The 15,006-nt window shown below is 37.6% G+C and overlaps 1 protein-coding gene across 1 annotated transcript in view; it reads left to right on the top strand.

The window, feature by feature from the left end:
* Positions 1 to 15,006, top strand: part of SCAF4 (SR-related CTD associated factor 4) — a 63,709-nt gene that overhangs the window by 37,671 nt on the left and 11,032 nt on the right. The window contains 11 exon segments of the mRNA XM_017883888.1: positions 832 to 999; positions 1,523 to 1,608; positions 2,342 to 2,485; positions 2,487 to 2,530; positions 3,286 to 3,386; positions 3,804 to 3,917; positions 4,779 to 4,935; positions 7,238 to 7,395; positions 9,927 to 10,092; positions 10,180 to 10,266; positions 10,424 to 10,615. Of these exon segments, the coding sequence (XP_017739377.1) occupies positions 832 to 999; positions 1,523 to 1,608; positions 2,342 to 2,485; positions 2,487 to 2,530; positions 3,286 to 3,386; positions 3,804 to 3,917; positions 4,779 to 4,935; positions 7,238 to 7,395; positions 9,927 to 10,092; positions 10,180 to 10,266; positions 10,424 to 10,615 (1,417 nt within the window).

Genomic DNA, 15,006 nt, shown 5'->3' with positions numbered 1-15,006 from the left:
GTAGTTTGTGTGGTTAGGTACTTTAGAGGGCTCTGAACTCTGAACATTCAGGAATATAGTTTGAAATCCGCAATAAAAGGAGCATACATAACACACTGGAGAGTTGCAGGAAGTTAGTAGAGATAAATTTGTTCCAGTAAATTCTCTTATTGAGTGTTTTCTTAAATTTGGCTCTGTATCTAAATTATGAGGATGGGGTGGGAAGCATTTTTGTTATTTCAAGTGTTTAACAATTACTGAAAGTTCATAAATAATTTAGAAAGAATACTTAAAGCATTATATTTATAGTTTTATTTGTATTTAAAGTGACATGCAGAAATATGTCAGACTGTAGTTTACTTTCATTATTATTATGCATACTTTATTGAAACTCTAAAAGTTGGGGTATGTTGTTGAGATTCTCCCTTGGTAAATTTTTTTTTTAAAGTAAACCTAGAGTCATGCTTCTAGAAAGCAGTTTTCCTCCCAAAAAGGCTTAATTGTCTTTAAAGCTGAAAAAAAGACCATTTGCAATAGAGTACTTCTGACTTGAAGTTCAGTTTATCACATTTGCTTCCTTATGTAAATGAAGAAATGAAGGTATTTCTTTAAATATTTAAAACTAAACCTGCGTGTTCGTAATTTTAAAAGTTACAGGATTTTAACCTATATACTTGGTATGTAACAATCCTTGCATGAAAATTGTACATAGGGAAATTGTTAAACAATGTTGAATGTCATTGTAACTTTTCCTTGATCAAAGTTTATTGAAGATATTTTAGTTTTATATAATAAAGGTTTTCCAAATTATTTTGATAGCTATTACTCATACACTTTCTTTAAAAATGAAAGGTTCCACTTCCTCCTAATGGACAAATGCCAGGATTTGGACTTCTTCCTACACCTCCATTTCCTCCCATGGCTCAGCCTGTGATTCCTCCAACTCCACCAGTGCAGCAGCCTTTCCAAGCTTCTTTTCAGGCACAGAATGAACCACTTACACAGAAGCCACATCAGCAGGTAAAATTTTATTCTCAGATAGTTGTATCTTTTTTTGTTGCCTTGACTTATATGCAGATTTCTCCTTATTTGCTTGCTGTCTTCATTTTTGAATATGAAGAAAGACCTGGGTACATATTAAACCCTCCCAGTGCTCCAAGTTTTTCATCTGGAAAGTGAACTTCTAATATTACCAACTTCCATAGGATTCTGTGAGGTTTGATATAGAGTGTTGAAGGGTTAACTAGTGCCTACTTCACTGCATTAGATGATGGTTTATTAAAATGGTATGTAATTTAAGCAAAGTAACTTTACCAGAAGTAGAGAAATACTTCTTTTAATCTTTTACACAATATAAAAGTGGTTTTGGTTTTTTTTTTTTTTTCTAGTGATGGCCAGTTGTTAAACTAGTAATTTGGTCCCAGGCAACCAAAAGAGAATTGCTTAAGGGCAGGACATTTTTAATGTAGCTTTTGTTAGATTTTGTCCTCTTGCCTTTATATTTTTTAAATTTCTCATTTTATCATGGTTTTTGTATTTTAAGGAAATGGAAGTAGAACAACCTTGTATTCAAGACGTTAAGCGACATATGTCTGATAACAGAAAGTCAAGATCTAGGTCAGCATCCAGGTAATTTATAGAAAATGTTTTTTCCAACCCTGTATGTCTTAGGGGACACAGAAATTAAAATTAGATTGGGTTATTTTCAGATATTCAGAATGTTAGTAAAATAACAGTTGGTATGTTTGTATTTGTATATGTGTGTAGAAGGGGACAGGTGAAGTATTGATTTAAAAAAAAAACTACATCATTTGTCTTACATTTTTTTCCCTATATTTGAATGTTGCTCAGATGTAATGGAACTTTGAAAATACAATTCTGTACCATAGATATACAGTATGTGGTATTAGAAGAACTGTATTTTCAAAATTCCATTACAACTTCATCAGCCAGCAAAAGTGGAAAGATCACAGTAATGATGTCATTAGATAATGTTTTTAATTGCTGCAGAAAAGACTTTACTGAGAAGATAGATAACAGTAGTAGCAGTATATCTCAACGATGAAAATTAGCTACTTAAATTACAAGGATGTAATTTTGTATAGTACCAGAGGCACTGAAGATGACAGATAACTTTTATTATATAAGCTGTCAACATTGTTTATTTTATTTAAATAATGTGCATGATTTCTAATTTGGAAGATACTAAAATCTGTAAAATGAATTCTCGGCTATTGTATTCTTACATATCCAAACATTAAATTACCTAGTTGTATTTTTTTTTTTTTTTAGTTAGTATGTGCTTATGTTTTCTGGTTTTTGTCTACGTGCTATGTGTTCTCTCTTCTCTTGAAAACATTAGGTCACCAAAAAGGAGGCGATCTAGATCTGGTTCTAGATCTCGAAGGTCTCGTCATCGACGTTCTCGATCTCGGTCCAGGGATAGACGCCGACATTCTCCTCGATCTCGATCCCAAGAAAGACGGGATCGAGAAAAGAGAGAGAACGTCGACAAAAGGCCTCCCTCAAGTGAAACCAGAAACTGCAAGTGGTAACTCAACCTTTATATTCAAACCTCATGTACTGTTTTTTCGTGTCTTGGGTTTAAAGTGTTTATAACTGTTAGCAAAGCTATAAAAGAAATGTTACCACTGTGTTTTTATTTGAAATACTGCTTTATTGTGCCTTGTTTATGCATTGATGTATCCCTTAGATTTGCTTTTGTACCTTAAACCAGCTATAAAGCAGCAGTAAGGAGTGAACCAAAAATTTACAGAATATATTAACTTGCATTATTTTCTGAATCTCATCAGATGTCTTCAGAATACATTTAGTAAGGTGTACTAGACATATATTTGATATAAATCAGTAACTGTTAAGATGACTAAGATTTTAATTTATAATGTGACTAGGGCATGTGTAAGATTTCTGATTCCATAAGGCTTATCACCTAGGACACAACATAAAAGAAAAACCATGAACACTTAAGGGTGGAGAAAGGACAGTTACATGTAACAAAGCACTGAGCTGGTTGGTAATCAAGAGAGTTGATGAAATCGTTAGATCCATCTACAAAAAAGCCAGTTTTTTCCAGCTTTTATGTATACCTTTCACTATCCCAGTTCTCTTTCTGGAAGTACAAATGCAGTTTTCTAGAATTTTTTAAATGTATGTGAGATTTACTATTTAAACTTGCGGTGTTGTAATATAGTTCATGAATATTTTGTGTAATGATTTTTTTATGTAAGCTACAGTGCTACTCATTATCAAATGTGAATCTCTTTATGATTGTAATTTTATTTTAAGTTTGCAGTACTACCCTCTGGGTGGGACAGCTGGACAAAAGAACTACTCAGCAGGATGTTGCCAGTCTCTTGGAAGAGTTTGGTCCAATTGAATCAATTAATGTGAGTGTTTATTCAGTTATTTAAGTATGATGGACAGGTGTGATTAATGTCATTTTATGAAATGAAGGACTTGAGACCAAAGTTATAATTTGCCCAGGTTTATAGATGTGACTAGGTTTAGGTGCTTTGAGTCCACGTTTAGAACTCTCTGTATTTAACATTTCTTAGAATTCTTTGTATTTAACATTTCTTGGATAATCAAGTTTAATTTCAAACATTTCTACGTAAGTCTTTATTTAACAAAGCTTAGAGGACTCAGTTGAGACCAAACTTGAATTGCCAACTTAGAAATGAATTTAACCTTACATTATAGAACGTGGGGTGAGGGATGGGATTGTTGGAACTGCTTACTTGGTATTGTATCTTATTGCTTTTCAATTTTGTTATCTTTTATAATATTAAAATGTTTTGGAGCAGATGATTCCTCCCAGGGGTTGTGCCTATATTGTTATGGTTCATAGGCAAGATGCCTATCGTGCCCTGCAGAAACTGAGCCGTGGAAACTATAAAGTGAACCAGAAATCCATAAAGGTACAGTCTTATATGTTATAATTCATTTTTTAAAAATAGGCAGAGGCAGAAGGGGGAAAATATGTGGCCTATGAAAACTAATTTGGGTCTTAGAAATTATTTTCAACACTGAGGCATTTCATGTGCATCTCTCTCTCTTTTTTTTTTTTTTTTTTTTTTTTTTGCTTAGAATATCTCCTAAAGGACTCCAATGTTTTAACATAAAATTGTAAATGTTACATGCATGATAGAATTTGTTTGTTTTTTTCCTAAATGTAGATGGGTTCATCAAGGTAAATTAGTGCTTTAAATATAATGTCCTTTAGCAATATGTTTCGTCCTGTTCAAAAAAAATTGGATACTGTATTTTAAAGTTTACCATATTAACCAAAGGTGGAGAAAACATACAGGTACATGGGTGTATTTCCCCTAAGGAGCTAAAGTCAGTGTTTCCTCAGTGTCTTAACACCCGGTTCTACCACTGGATTGCACTGCAAAAAGATTTTGTCTGATGTTAAGTAATTACAAGGCACCCCTAGACTTAGAAAAGTAGTCCCCAGTATACTACTAGGCTATTCAGGGAACTTCAGCCTTTCCCTGATAAACTTTTTCCTTTTCTCTTAGTTTTATGTTGGCTGGTTTGGGTGAGAGTTGGTAAGGAAAATATGCGAGTGAAATTTCCATCCTAGGACAAAGTGAGAATTAAAGGGTAACCAGTTCCGTAGTGAGAATAAGGCTTTGAATGAGATCCAAGCCTAGCTGGTCCAGATTGCTCCCTTGCTGCCCAAGTCGGAGTGGATAGAATGATAGAGAATAGTACTCTGAAGACTTACGATCCTGTTTTCTTTCTTTTCTTTTATATTTTCACTAATGGTGAAATAGATTGCCTGGGCCTTAAACAAAGGAATAAAGGCAGATTATAAGCAGTATTGGGATGTAGAACTTGGTGTTACTTATATTCCATGGGACAAAGTCAAGCCTGAGGAACTGGAGAGTTTTTGTGAAGGAGGAATGTTGGACAGTGACACACTTAACCCAGGTAAAGCAGTATTTAATTTCTCTTACAGTTCACTTATTTGCTTGATAGTACATATGACAAATTGAGTGTCCTGTTCCTTGCATTAGGACGTGATTTTTGAGATTTTTTTAGTATCCCTCCTGTGTCAGTATCTCCATTATAAACAGGGTTAAATAGTGAATGAGACAAAAAGAGATGCAAGCACAAGTGAAATACGTATTTATTATGGAGTTTATGAATTACAGAATTAAGTAGAACTTATCCTGTGAAACTTAACAGATCATATAGGTCTTAACTGAGCGTCTTTGGTATTACGTTTTATTTATTTTTTTGAGTTGGAGTCTCACTCTGTCGCCCAGGCTGGAGTGTAGTGACACCATCTTGGCTCACTGCAACCTCTGCCTCCCAGGTTCAAGCCACTTTCCTCCTTCAGTCTCCCGAGTAGCTGGGACTACAGGCGTGTGCCACCTTGCCCGGCTAATTTTTGCATTTTCAAAAGAGATGAGGTTTCACCATGTTGGCCAGGCTGGTCTGGAAATCGTGACCTCAGAAGATCCACCTGCCTCGACCTCCCTCTGGCATTACAGGCGTGAGCCACTGCACCCAGCTTGGTATTGTGTTGTAATCCAGTGCTTCATAATAATTACCTTGGAAAGTTTTAGATGTCCAGAGAAACAATCTAAAGTAAACGTGTAAGACAAGGAGTTGCAGTTATTTGTGGGCATAAATATTTAAAATGCCAGATTGACAGTGAGATTGCAGTGGGGAAAATCGCAGAATGCATGGGCATGACCTGGAGATTGCTAGACAGAGGAACAAGGAGGAGAATAGGATGGCATGGCAACACAGAACTTTTTTTGTTGTTGTTGTGTTTTGAAATGGAGTCTCATTCTGTCACCCAGGCTGGAGTGCAGTGGCATGATCTTGGCTCATTACAACCTCTTCCGGGTTCCAGTGATTCTCCTGCCTCAGCCTCCCAAGTGGCTGGGACTACAGGCACGTACCACTGTGCCCTGCTAATTTTTTTGGTATTTTTTAGTAGAGACGGGGTTTCACCATGTTGGCCAGGCTGGTCTCGAACTCCTGACCTCAGGTGATCTGCCTACTGTCTCAGCCTCCCAAAGTGCTAGGATTACAGGCGTGAGCCACCATGCTTGCCCTCACTGCCCTCAGAAAGAACATTTAAAGGAAGCTTCAAGGCCAGGCACAGTGGCTCATGCCTGTAATCCCAGCACTTTGGGAGGCTGAGGTGAGCAGGTCACTTGAGGTCAGGAGTTCGAGACCAGCCTCCTGGCCAACATGGTAAAACCCCATCTTTACTAAAAGTACAAAAAAAAAATAGCTGGATGTGGTGGCGGGTGTCTGTAATCCCAACTACTTGGGACACTGAGGCTGGAGAATTGCTGGAACCCAGGAGATAGAAGTTTCAGTGAGTTGAGATTGCGCCACTGCACTCCATCCTGGGAGACAGAGCAAGACTCCGTCTCCAAAAATAAAAATAAAGGAAGCTTCAAGCAGGAGTGATGGTTTGAGAACCAAAAAGAGCTGAAACAATGCTGTACTATTCCCATATCCCACTCCCTCCCTCTGTTACTGTACAACGCCTTCATCTAAGGATAGAGCTAGATTTGTGTTAAGGCAATCAGGTATTAAGAGCCTGCTATGTGCCAGACATCTGGCAGGCTCTGGAAAATGGTAAAAAGAAGATGGTGTAATCTTGGAGCTTATGGTCCAGTGGAGAATGTATTGAAAAGGTCAAGAATATAGGAGAATCTCTGATGGAGCCAGAGGCTCAGAGGACAGAGCAGAAAGATAGTTTTGTTTTCACTTGACTAGAAGATACATGGAAATAGGTGGAAGGTTTAAGTTATTCTTTAATACTAGTGAAAATCTGTTCAGGAAATACTGGGTGTTTCATGATCCTTTATTTTTAATACATTCCTGTGGTTAAGAACATGGACTCTAGAACCAAATGTGTCTGAGTTGAATCCATCCCTGCCATTTACCAAGAATGTGATCTTGGGCAAGCTGTCTTTGCTTTTCTCATTTGTAAAATGGGAATAATAATAGTATTTACTTGTAAATGGTTGTGAGAACTACATAAGCTAGTATAAATAGAGTGCTTCTGACAGTGCCTGGCACACAGTGTGCATTCTTTTACATGTTTCTATTGTTGTTAATTTAAATAATTACTATTTCTAAAATTAGCATAGGAATTTCTTTAATAACTGTGCTAGGTTTTATAATCAACATTTTCGTTTCTAGATTTGAAGTTACAAACTGAAAATGGTAAACTCTTGTTAAATTTCTTTCACTCTCACAGATTGGAAAGGAATTCCTAAGAAGCCTGAAAATGAAGTTGCTCAAAATGGAGGTGCTGAAACCTCACACACAGAACCAGTATCACCCATACCTAAACCGTTACCTGTGCCTGTCCCTCCTATTCCTGTTCCTGCACCTATAACAGTGCCCCCTCCACAGGTGAGGATATTGGGACATGACTTAAACTTGAGGTGCCTGAAAGGTCCCTTTGTAGATATATGTCTGAATTCAGAGTAAAAACATGAGTACATATATGTGCATATTAATTTTTCATGTTTTGTCAGATTTAAAGTTTATATTCTTTTCATGATTTTGTTTTTGTTTTTGGAGACAGTCTCTCTCTCTGTTCCCCTAGCTGGAGTGTGGTGGCGCGGTCTCGGCTCACTGCAACCTCCGCCTCCCAGGTTCAAGCCGACCCTCTTGCCTCAGCCACCTGAGTAACTGAGATTACAGGCGTGTGCCACCACACCCGGCTAATTTTTGTATTTTTAGTAGAGGCGGGGCTTCACCATGCTGGCCAGGCTGGTATCAAACTCCTGACCTCAAGTGATCTGCCTGCCTTGGCCTCCCAAAGTGCTGGGATTACAGGCGTGAGCCATAGTGCCTGGCCCGTAAATGTTTATACAACCAAAGTAAATGTATGTTGTCTTACATCTATCCATCCAGATTATTCAGTATCAAGTTTCATAGGTTCTGCCTACTTTTTCTCTGAGTCTTCATTCTTCAGGGACTTTATGTTCTGAAGAAACTTGGATATGTACCCAATAAGTTGCTGCTTTGGGGGAAAGGAATTTTCCTAATTTTCACCTTGGGTGCTATCATTATGAAATTTTCAAATGGATTGAAAACTTTATAATAAATTAAATGCCATTTTTAACATGAAGATCTGTTCTTACTCTAAAATATTTGCTGTCTACTCAACCAACCTGTTACTTGAAAAGAATACTAGATTCTGGTAAAACTGGGTTTAATTCTCAACTCTATTATTTATATTCAGCAGTACGGTATTTGGCATGTAACTTAACCTCTAAGGTTCAGTTTCCTATTTGTAAATGTGCAAATTCCCTTTCCTGGCCTTGGCATTCCTCATATGTTAGAGTTGTTTTGACGGTTAAATGAGATAATACGTGTTAAGTACTCAGTATGTTTTTTGTCACGTCATAAGAGCTGAAAAATGAAAAACCCTTTGAAAATTATAAGAACTTGACCCATAGTTATATGTGTGATCTACTAGATTTTTATTTTCTTCCTTCCTCAGTTTCTCACATTAAATCTGAATCAGATAAATCTGAGCTATCACAAAAATCTGAATTGTGTCTTCATTTTCTCAATATGAGGGGAAAACTGTATGCTTTGCTACATTCTTAGCTGTGATTTAAATGGACTCCCCTAGTTGGCAAACCCTTCAGTTGACCTTCTGGATATGCCCTTCCAGTGTAGGTTCTAAACAAAATTCAATGTGTGTCAGCACTCATTTACAGAAACCTGCCTACTCTGTTAAATAGCGGTCCCCAACCTTTCCGGCACCAGGGACTGATTTCTTGGAAGGCAGTTTTTCCATGGGGGGATGGAGGATGGTTTCAGGATGAAGCTGCTCCACCTCAGATCATGAGACATTAGTTAGATTCTCATAAGAAGTGCCCAAGCTAGATCCCTCACATGTGCATTTCACGATAGGGTCCGTGCTCCTATGACAATCTCATGCTACCACTGATCTGACAGGAGGCAGAGCTTAGGCAGTGGTACTTGCTTGCCCACTGCTGTGCGGCCCATTTCCTAACAGGCCATAGACTGATACCCTGGCTGGGGTTGTTAAAATTTATCTTTAAAAAAAGAAAAAATAGCTAACATTTGTTGGGTATTTAAGTGCCAGGCACCAGCGCTTAGTATGTATTAACTCATGTAATCTGCATAATTGTGGTTGGCACTTTCCCATTTTAGAGAGTTTAAATAGCTTGCTCTCGAGGTCACACAGCTAACTAAAGTGGGTGGGAGAAGCAGGCAATTTGGCTCCAGGACCTGTAATCTTAGCCATTGTGTAAATTGCCAAGTAGCCTGTCTTAAAGCTGTGTTGCTGAGAGTACCATGGAACATTTTTAAATGTATTATATAATGTCAGAACACTGATGAAATATAGTGTGAATTTACTGTCATAAAGTAGAGAGCACGACTTTGATTTCTTTCTTTTCTTTTTTTTTTTTTTTTTTTTTTTTTGAGATGGAGTCACGCTCTGTCGCCCAGGCTGGAGTGCAGTGGCTCAATCTCGGTTCACTGCAACCTCCACCTCCCGGGTTCAGGCGATTCTCCTGCCTCAGCCTTCAGTGTAGCTGGGATTACAGGCGCCCGCCACCACACCCAGCTAGCTAATTTTTGTATTTTTAGTATAGACAGGATTTCACCATGTTGGCCTGGCTGGTCTGGAACGCCTGACCTTAGGTGATCCACCTGCCTCGGATTCCCAGAGTGCTGGGATTACAGGTGTGAGCCACCACACCTGGCCCACAGCTTTGATTTCTATCAGTTGGTACGAATAGAAGTTACCACCTGTTATTTAATGAATTTACTGGTCTATAATAAGCACAAATTAAGAAACATCTATTTTTTTCACCAGTATGCTCTTTTACCTGTGCTTACTATATGGACAGGAGGGTGTCTGGATAGGTAGTTTATTCTTCTGTCTTTCTTTCTAGGTCCCACCACATCAACCAGGTCCACCTGTAGTTGGTGCTCTCCAGCCACCTGCTTTCACGCCTCCTCTGGGAATTCCACCTCCAGGCTTTGGTCCTGGTGTTCCTCCTCCCCCTCCTCCTCCACCATTTTTGCGCCCAGGATTCAACCCAATGCATTTACCACCAGGTACACTAAATTGTCTGTGAACCTACTTATTTTAGAGCCTGCGATGAAGTGATACAGCATAAGTTGACATTATTTTTCTTATTCTAGGTTTTCTTCCTCCTGGACCCCCACCTCCTATAACTCCACCAGTATCCATTCCTCCTCCTCACACTCCACCAATAAGCATCCCAAACTGTAAGCATGTTTTTTTCTTTGTGTTTGCTTATCCTCTTGGAGCTGGGTGTAGGAGGGAGAGTGAACCGGTAATAGGGTCTATAGTATAGCAGAAGAATGTTGACCGGGAGATAATTAATTATTCAGCTTCACATGTTGATATAATTATATTCCTTAGCTACTATCGCTGGTATAAATGAAGACACTACAAAAGACTTATCTATTGGAAATCCCATTCCAACAGTGGTGTCTGGGGCTAGAGGAAACGCCGAGTCTGGTGACAGTGTGAAAATGTATGGCTCTGCTGTGCCACCTGCTGCACCCACGAATCTGCCCACCCCTCCTGTAACCCAGCCTGTTTCACTTCTTGGTAAGTTATTTTTTTTTATCATTAGTTTTCCTTGCCCCACCCCCCCTCACCCCCCACCCCTCCCCAAGTTAGGTTTTTTAAAAAACAATGTTAATTTTGGTAAAATTTTCTCCAAGACTGGCTTTTTTTGGTTGTTTCTTTGTTTTTGAGGAAGATCTTCCTCTTAAAGTCAAATATGTGTACTTGATCTTTACCAAGAGATACTCTCAAAGACAAAATCATGTTTGTCTGTCTTGAATAAAAGTTTGGATCTTCACATCCTTATTTGGTATAGAAAAATGATTAAAGTAATCTCTGTGCAAAGGAATTGGTACAGAGTTCGTAATTCACTTAACCTTAGTCTCTTCCCAGCTTTTAAAGAGATATTTCTTTAAACAGCATAGGTTTTTCTCTGTCTGGACCAATTATTATCCATCTGAAACCCCAGGACTTGGGTAGCATTCTTTGTGGGCTAGCACAGAAATCATCTTTGATACATTCCAATAAAATGGCTTTGTTTTCTGAGTAACAGTTGCACAGCCTGAGGTACCACTTTCCCACTCACTCAGTTTACTTGGCTGGAGTTTATCTGTTGTACTTTTTACCCACAACTTCAATACTATGATCAAGGGCAATGTAACTTAGATCTTTTACATCTTTAAGAGGGCTTACTCTTGCCTGCTTAAGTTATGAATAAATACATCACTTGCTTGTTATAGTAGACCATCTTTTAAATTAACAAATTGTTACATTTGAAGTGGTATTGCCAAATATAGTGAACACTTGAATCCCCTAATTGGAAGTTAATATCCTGAGAGTATTACAGTGTTCTAGTCCTGTGAGCCTATAGTATTTTTCAAAGGTAAATGCATATGCCTGTTTACTTTCATCATCTGAGTTGTTTCAGGAAAGAACCCATTGATTATTTCTGAGATGTAGGACTGTGAGACATTGGTTTGTAATGGAGGACTTTTACTTTTCACCTGTGCTATTCAGTACTGTTGGAATTTTTTATTTTTTGCATGTACTACATTTATAATAAAAAATCAATTTGCTTTTAAATGGTATACTGTATTCTGCCCTCCCCTAGACGAAGGTTGGGCTGATAATAGCCTTGATTTTATTTCCCTTAGTACACAGATTGGGTAATGGTAAAAGAGGATTTGGGATTAAAATTTATCACAAGTGATATAGGAGTGTAGTTACCATAATGATGGAAAATGATTTGTTTAATGAGGAAGTTGCTTAAGAGGTCTACCTTCCAATGGAAGTCATATCATAGAAGGAACATTGGACTAGGAACCAGGGAACATGTTTGCATCTGTTTTGTTATGCTTTTCTTCCATATTAACATGATTGCACAAGAATCACAGAATCTGGGTAGTTTTCTGTTCAACCCCTTCTCTTCACAGCCCACATGCCCACACACACACACACACACCCGTGATGATGAATCCTAGTCTAAGGTCCATGGATGTTAGACTACCTGAAACTATTTACAAAATTGCTGCATTTCTGTTTTTTACTGGGCTTAATACATTTATTGAATGAGTGAAAAGATCTCTTGAACTCCAGAAGTTTAATAACCACTGCTTTCAAACAACCCTGAAGAGTAGTAAGTAACTTGCCTGTGATTTAACATTTAGGTCTTGAAGACCCTGCCTGTTATTTCTTTTCACTACTGAACATACAATTTAACTTCTGCATCCAACATGTGAAACCAAACACAGATGAGAAGTTGGTGAGCTTGGAAAAACATAGTAAGCTAGGCATGGCTAGAAAAGTAATTAAAATCTGAATCAGTCGTAGCGTTTATCATCACCTGACATACTGTTTGCGTGTCCATCTTCCTCCCACTAGATGGACCCATGAGAGGGGGAACATTTGTTACATGAGTGGGTGGTTCTCAATGCAGGACTGTTCATATTTTACCTCTGATGATTATCTTCATTCTAAAACAAAATTTTAAAATTGAAGGCTATTCTAAATCCAGAAGGGTTTAGAATTTGATACGAAAAGTGAAAACAGTTTGGTTAAAATAAGCACTTTGAACTAAAATGCAGCAGGTTAGTTCCAGTCATGAGAAAGAAAGCCTTCCATGTGCCTTCAGTCAGCAGTCTTGAAAAGAATATCACAGGAATTTTGACCTTATAGAGGAATGAGTTTTAAATGTGTATGCAAGCTGAGAAGGGTTCGTCCAAGACTAACCAGTTTTATCATTTTGATAAAGGAATGTGGTAACCACACTGCAGTATTGCAGTACTAAAGGATCAGTAATTAGGTTGGGATAATCAAGTGATGGAATCCCAGAACTAAGATGCTTTGGTATTTCCTCTTGGTGTTCTAATGTTTTAAGATAATAAAAGGAATTGTTATGCTCCCCAGAAAACTGTAAGTCTAGAAGTTGATACTAAACTTCAGTTTTCTCATCTGTAAAGGCAGATAAAAATGACAGACACAATGGTGTCATGATGATTTAATGGGCTAACATATATAAGACACTTGCTTTGGGGCCTGCTGTAGCGCAGGCACTTAGTGAATGGCGGGTGCTTATATTACACGTAAGAAATGTCATAATGGTATCTATAACACCTAGAGAAGAATATCTTTTGCAATTCTAAAATTATATTACTTCAGCTGTGATTCGTTTTAAATATTGGCAGACAGAGGAAGCAAACTTTTTCTTTTTGAGACGAGTCTCACTCTGTCGCCAGGTTGGAGTGCAGTGGCGCAGTCTCATCTCACTGCAGCCCCCGCCTCCCGAGTAGCTGGGACTGCAGGCGCGTGCCACCATGCCCAGCTAAGTTTTGTATTTTTAGTAGAGATGGGGTTTCACCATGTTGGCCAGGATGGTCTTGATCTCTTGACCTTGTGAGCGACTGCATCCAGCCTACTTTTTAGGAAAAAAAATTTATCTTGACATAGTTGCCTCACATATTTTCAAGATAGATTAGATCATAAATTTACACATATTAAAGTTCCATCATTTGGCTTAATGAGAAAATGTGTCAGTTTAGTGATAAATAGCACACCTACTAGATATCTATAGCTTTTCCAGTGAGTGAGACTTAACTGAGTTCTTGGACCTAAATTTGTGAAATGTGGCAATATTTTTAAAGTAGTAGGTGCCACACAGTTGTTCAGTGGGTCTCCAAAAATTCTGTAGTGAAGCCTGATTATACTGGAAAGAGGCAGTGGTGCCTTAAGGATGGTTTGGTTGTATCATCAGACTTAAGTGCGGGTGTTAGTTTGGGAGTAATTAGTTGAGTTGTACTACTGAATTGGGAGGGAATAAAACCAACTTTTAGAGATTTTGATTCTTTCAGTAATACTGGTAATCTGAAAATATAAAATTACTTGATGCACAATAATAATTCATTATGACTTGATTTTAAAGAAATCTCACACAGCAAAATAGCTACCATGGTGGGAGTTTCATAAAAGCTAAAGATAACATTCTACAGTTGTTGGTCCCTTAGGAGAGAAGTAATATTAAAAATGATAGCAATTCAGTTCATTCTCTTTACTGTATAAGTGTTTGTGTTTACTTTTCAAAACTTTTGTATAACATGTATTTCTAATATGTACAGCCTATTTTATTAAAAGTTCATTGTAAATGTAAAGTTTGGGTTACTTTGGTGTTCCAAACAATAAAAAAGAATACACAAAAAAATGTTTGTTTGTGTTACCTATCTCTACTGTGTTACCAGTATATCCAAAATATCTTCTCAAGCAAAAACTGTTCTAGGTCGAACTCATTCCTTTTATGGGAAATTAAAGCCTCTTTCTTGACAAGTATATTTATTAATTAATTATCAATATGAAGAGATTACCGCCAGTTTTTGTCACACTACTGTAGCTGATGGTAAAATTTATAAATAAGAATTGGGTATTTGTAAGATCACTTCCTACTTGTAATTTTTGTTACCAAAGGTTTTAAAGCAAGAGTCACAAGCTGGTGGCCTGTGGCTGAATTACTAGGCAGTGGTGTGATGCACTGCAGTCCTGGCATGGCTTCAGTAGACAAATTTGAGTTGGTGATTCCAGATTTGGTCACCTCAGGAAATTGTGGGGACAGAATTGGTTTGTGAATTACATTTAAACAAGCATAAATGTTTTTATGCTATCGTTATGATCCCTGAAACTGCCTAGAAGATGAGTAACTTTGCCAGCAATATCAATATCCAGTATCAGTTGGAATTTGATTTTGATGATTTCACTTAAGTTTGGATTTCTTTGCATAGTTTCTGTCTAGAATTATAGATTTTTTAATAGCTCATTTTTAGCAATATTATTAGAATATTAAAGCACCAGTCTACTAGTAATGTACTAGTTAGCCACTGACATTAAAAGGAAGCCTGAAGAAAATTCTAGGAAGTAGAATTTTTTTTTTTTTTTTTTTTTTTTTTTTT

This window comes from Rhinopithecus bieti, unplaced genomic scaffold (assembly GCF_001698545.2).
Source record: "Rhinopithecus bieti isolate Rb0 unplaced genomic scaffold, ASM169854v2 scaffold_13207, whole genome shotgun sequence".
Lineage (NCBI taxonomy): Eukaryota > Metazoa > Chordata > Mammalia > Primates > Cercopithecidae > Rhinopithecus > Rhinopithecus bieti.
This window is presented reverse-complemented; position numbering and strand designations above follow the sequence as displayed.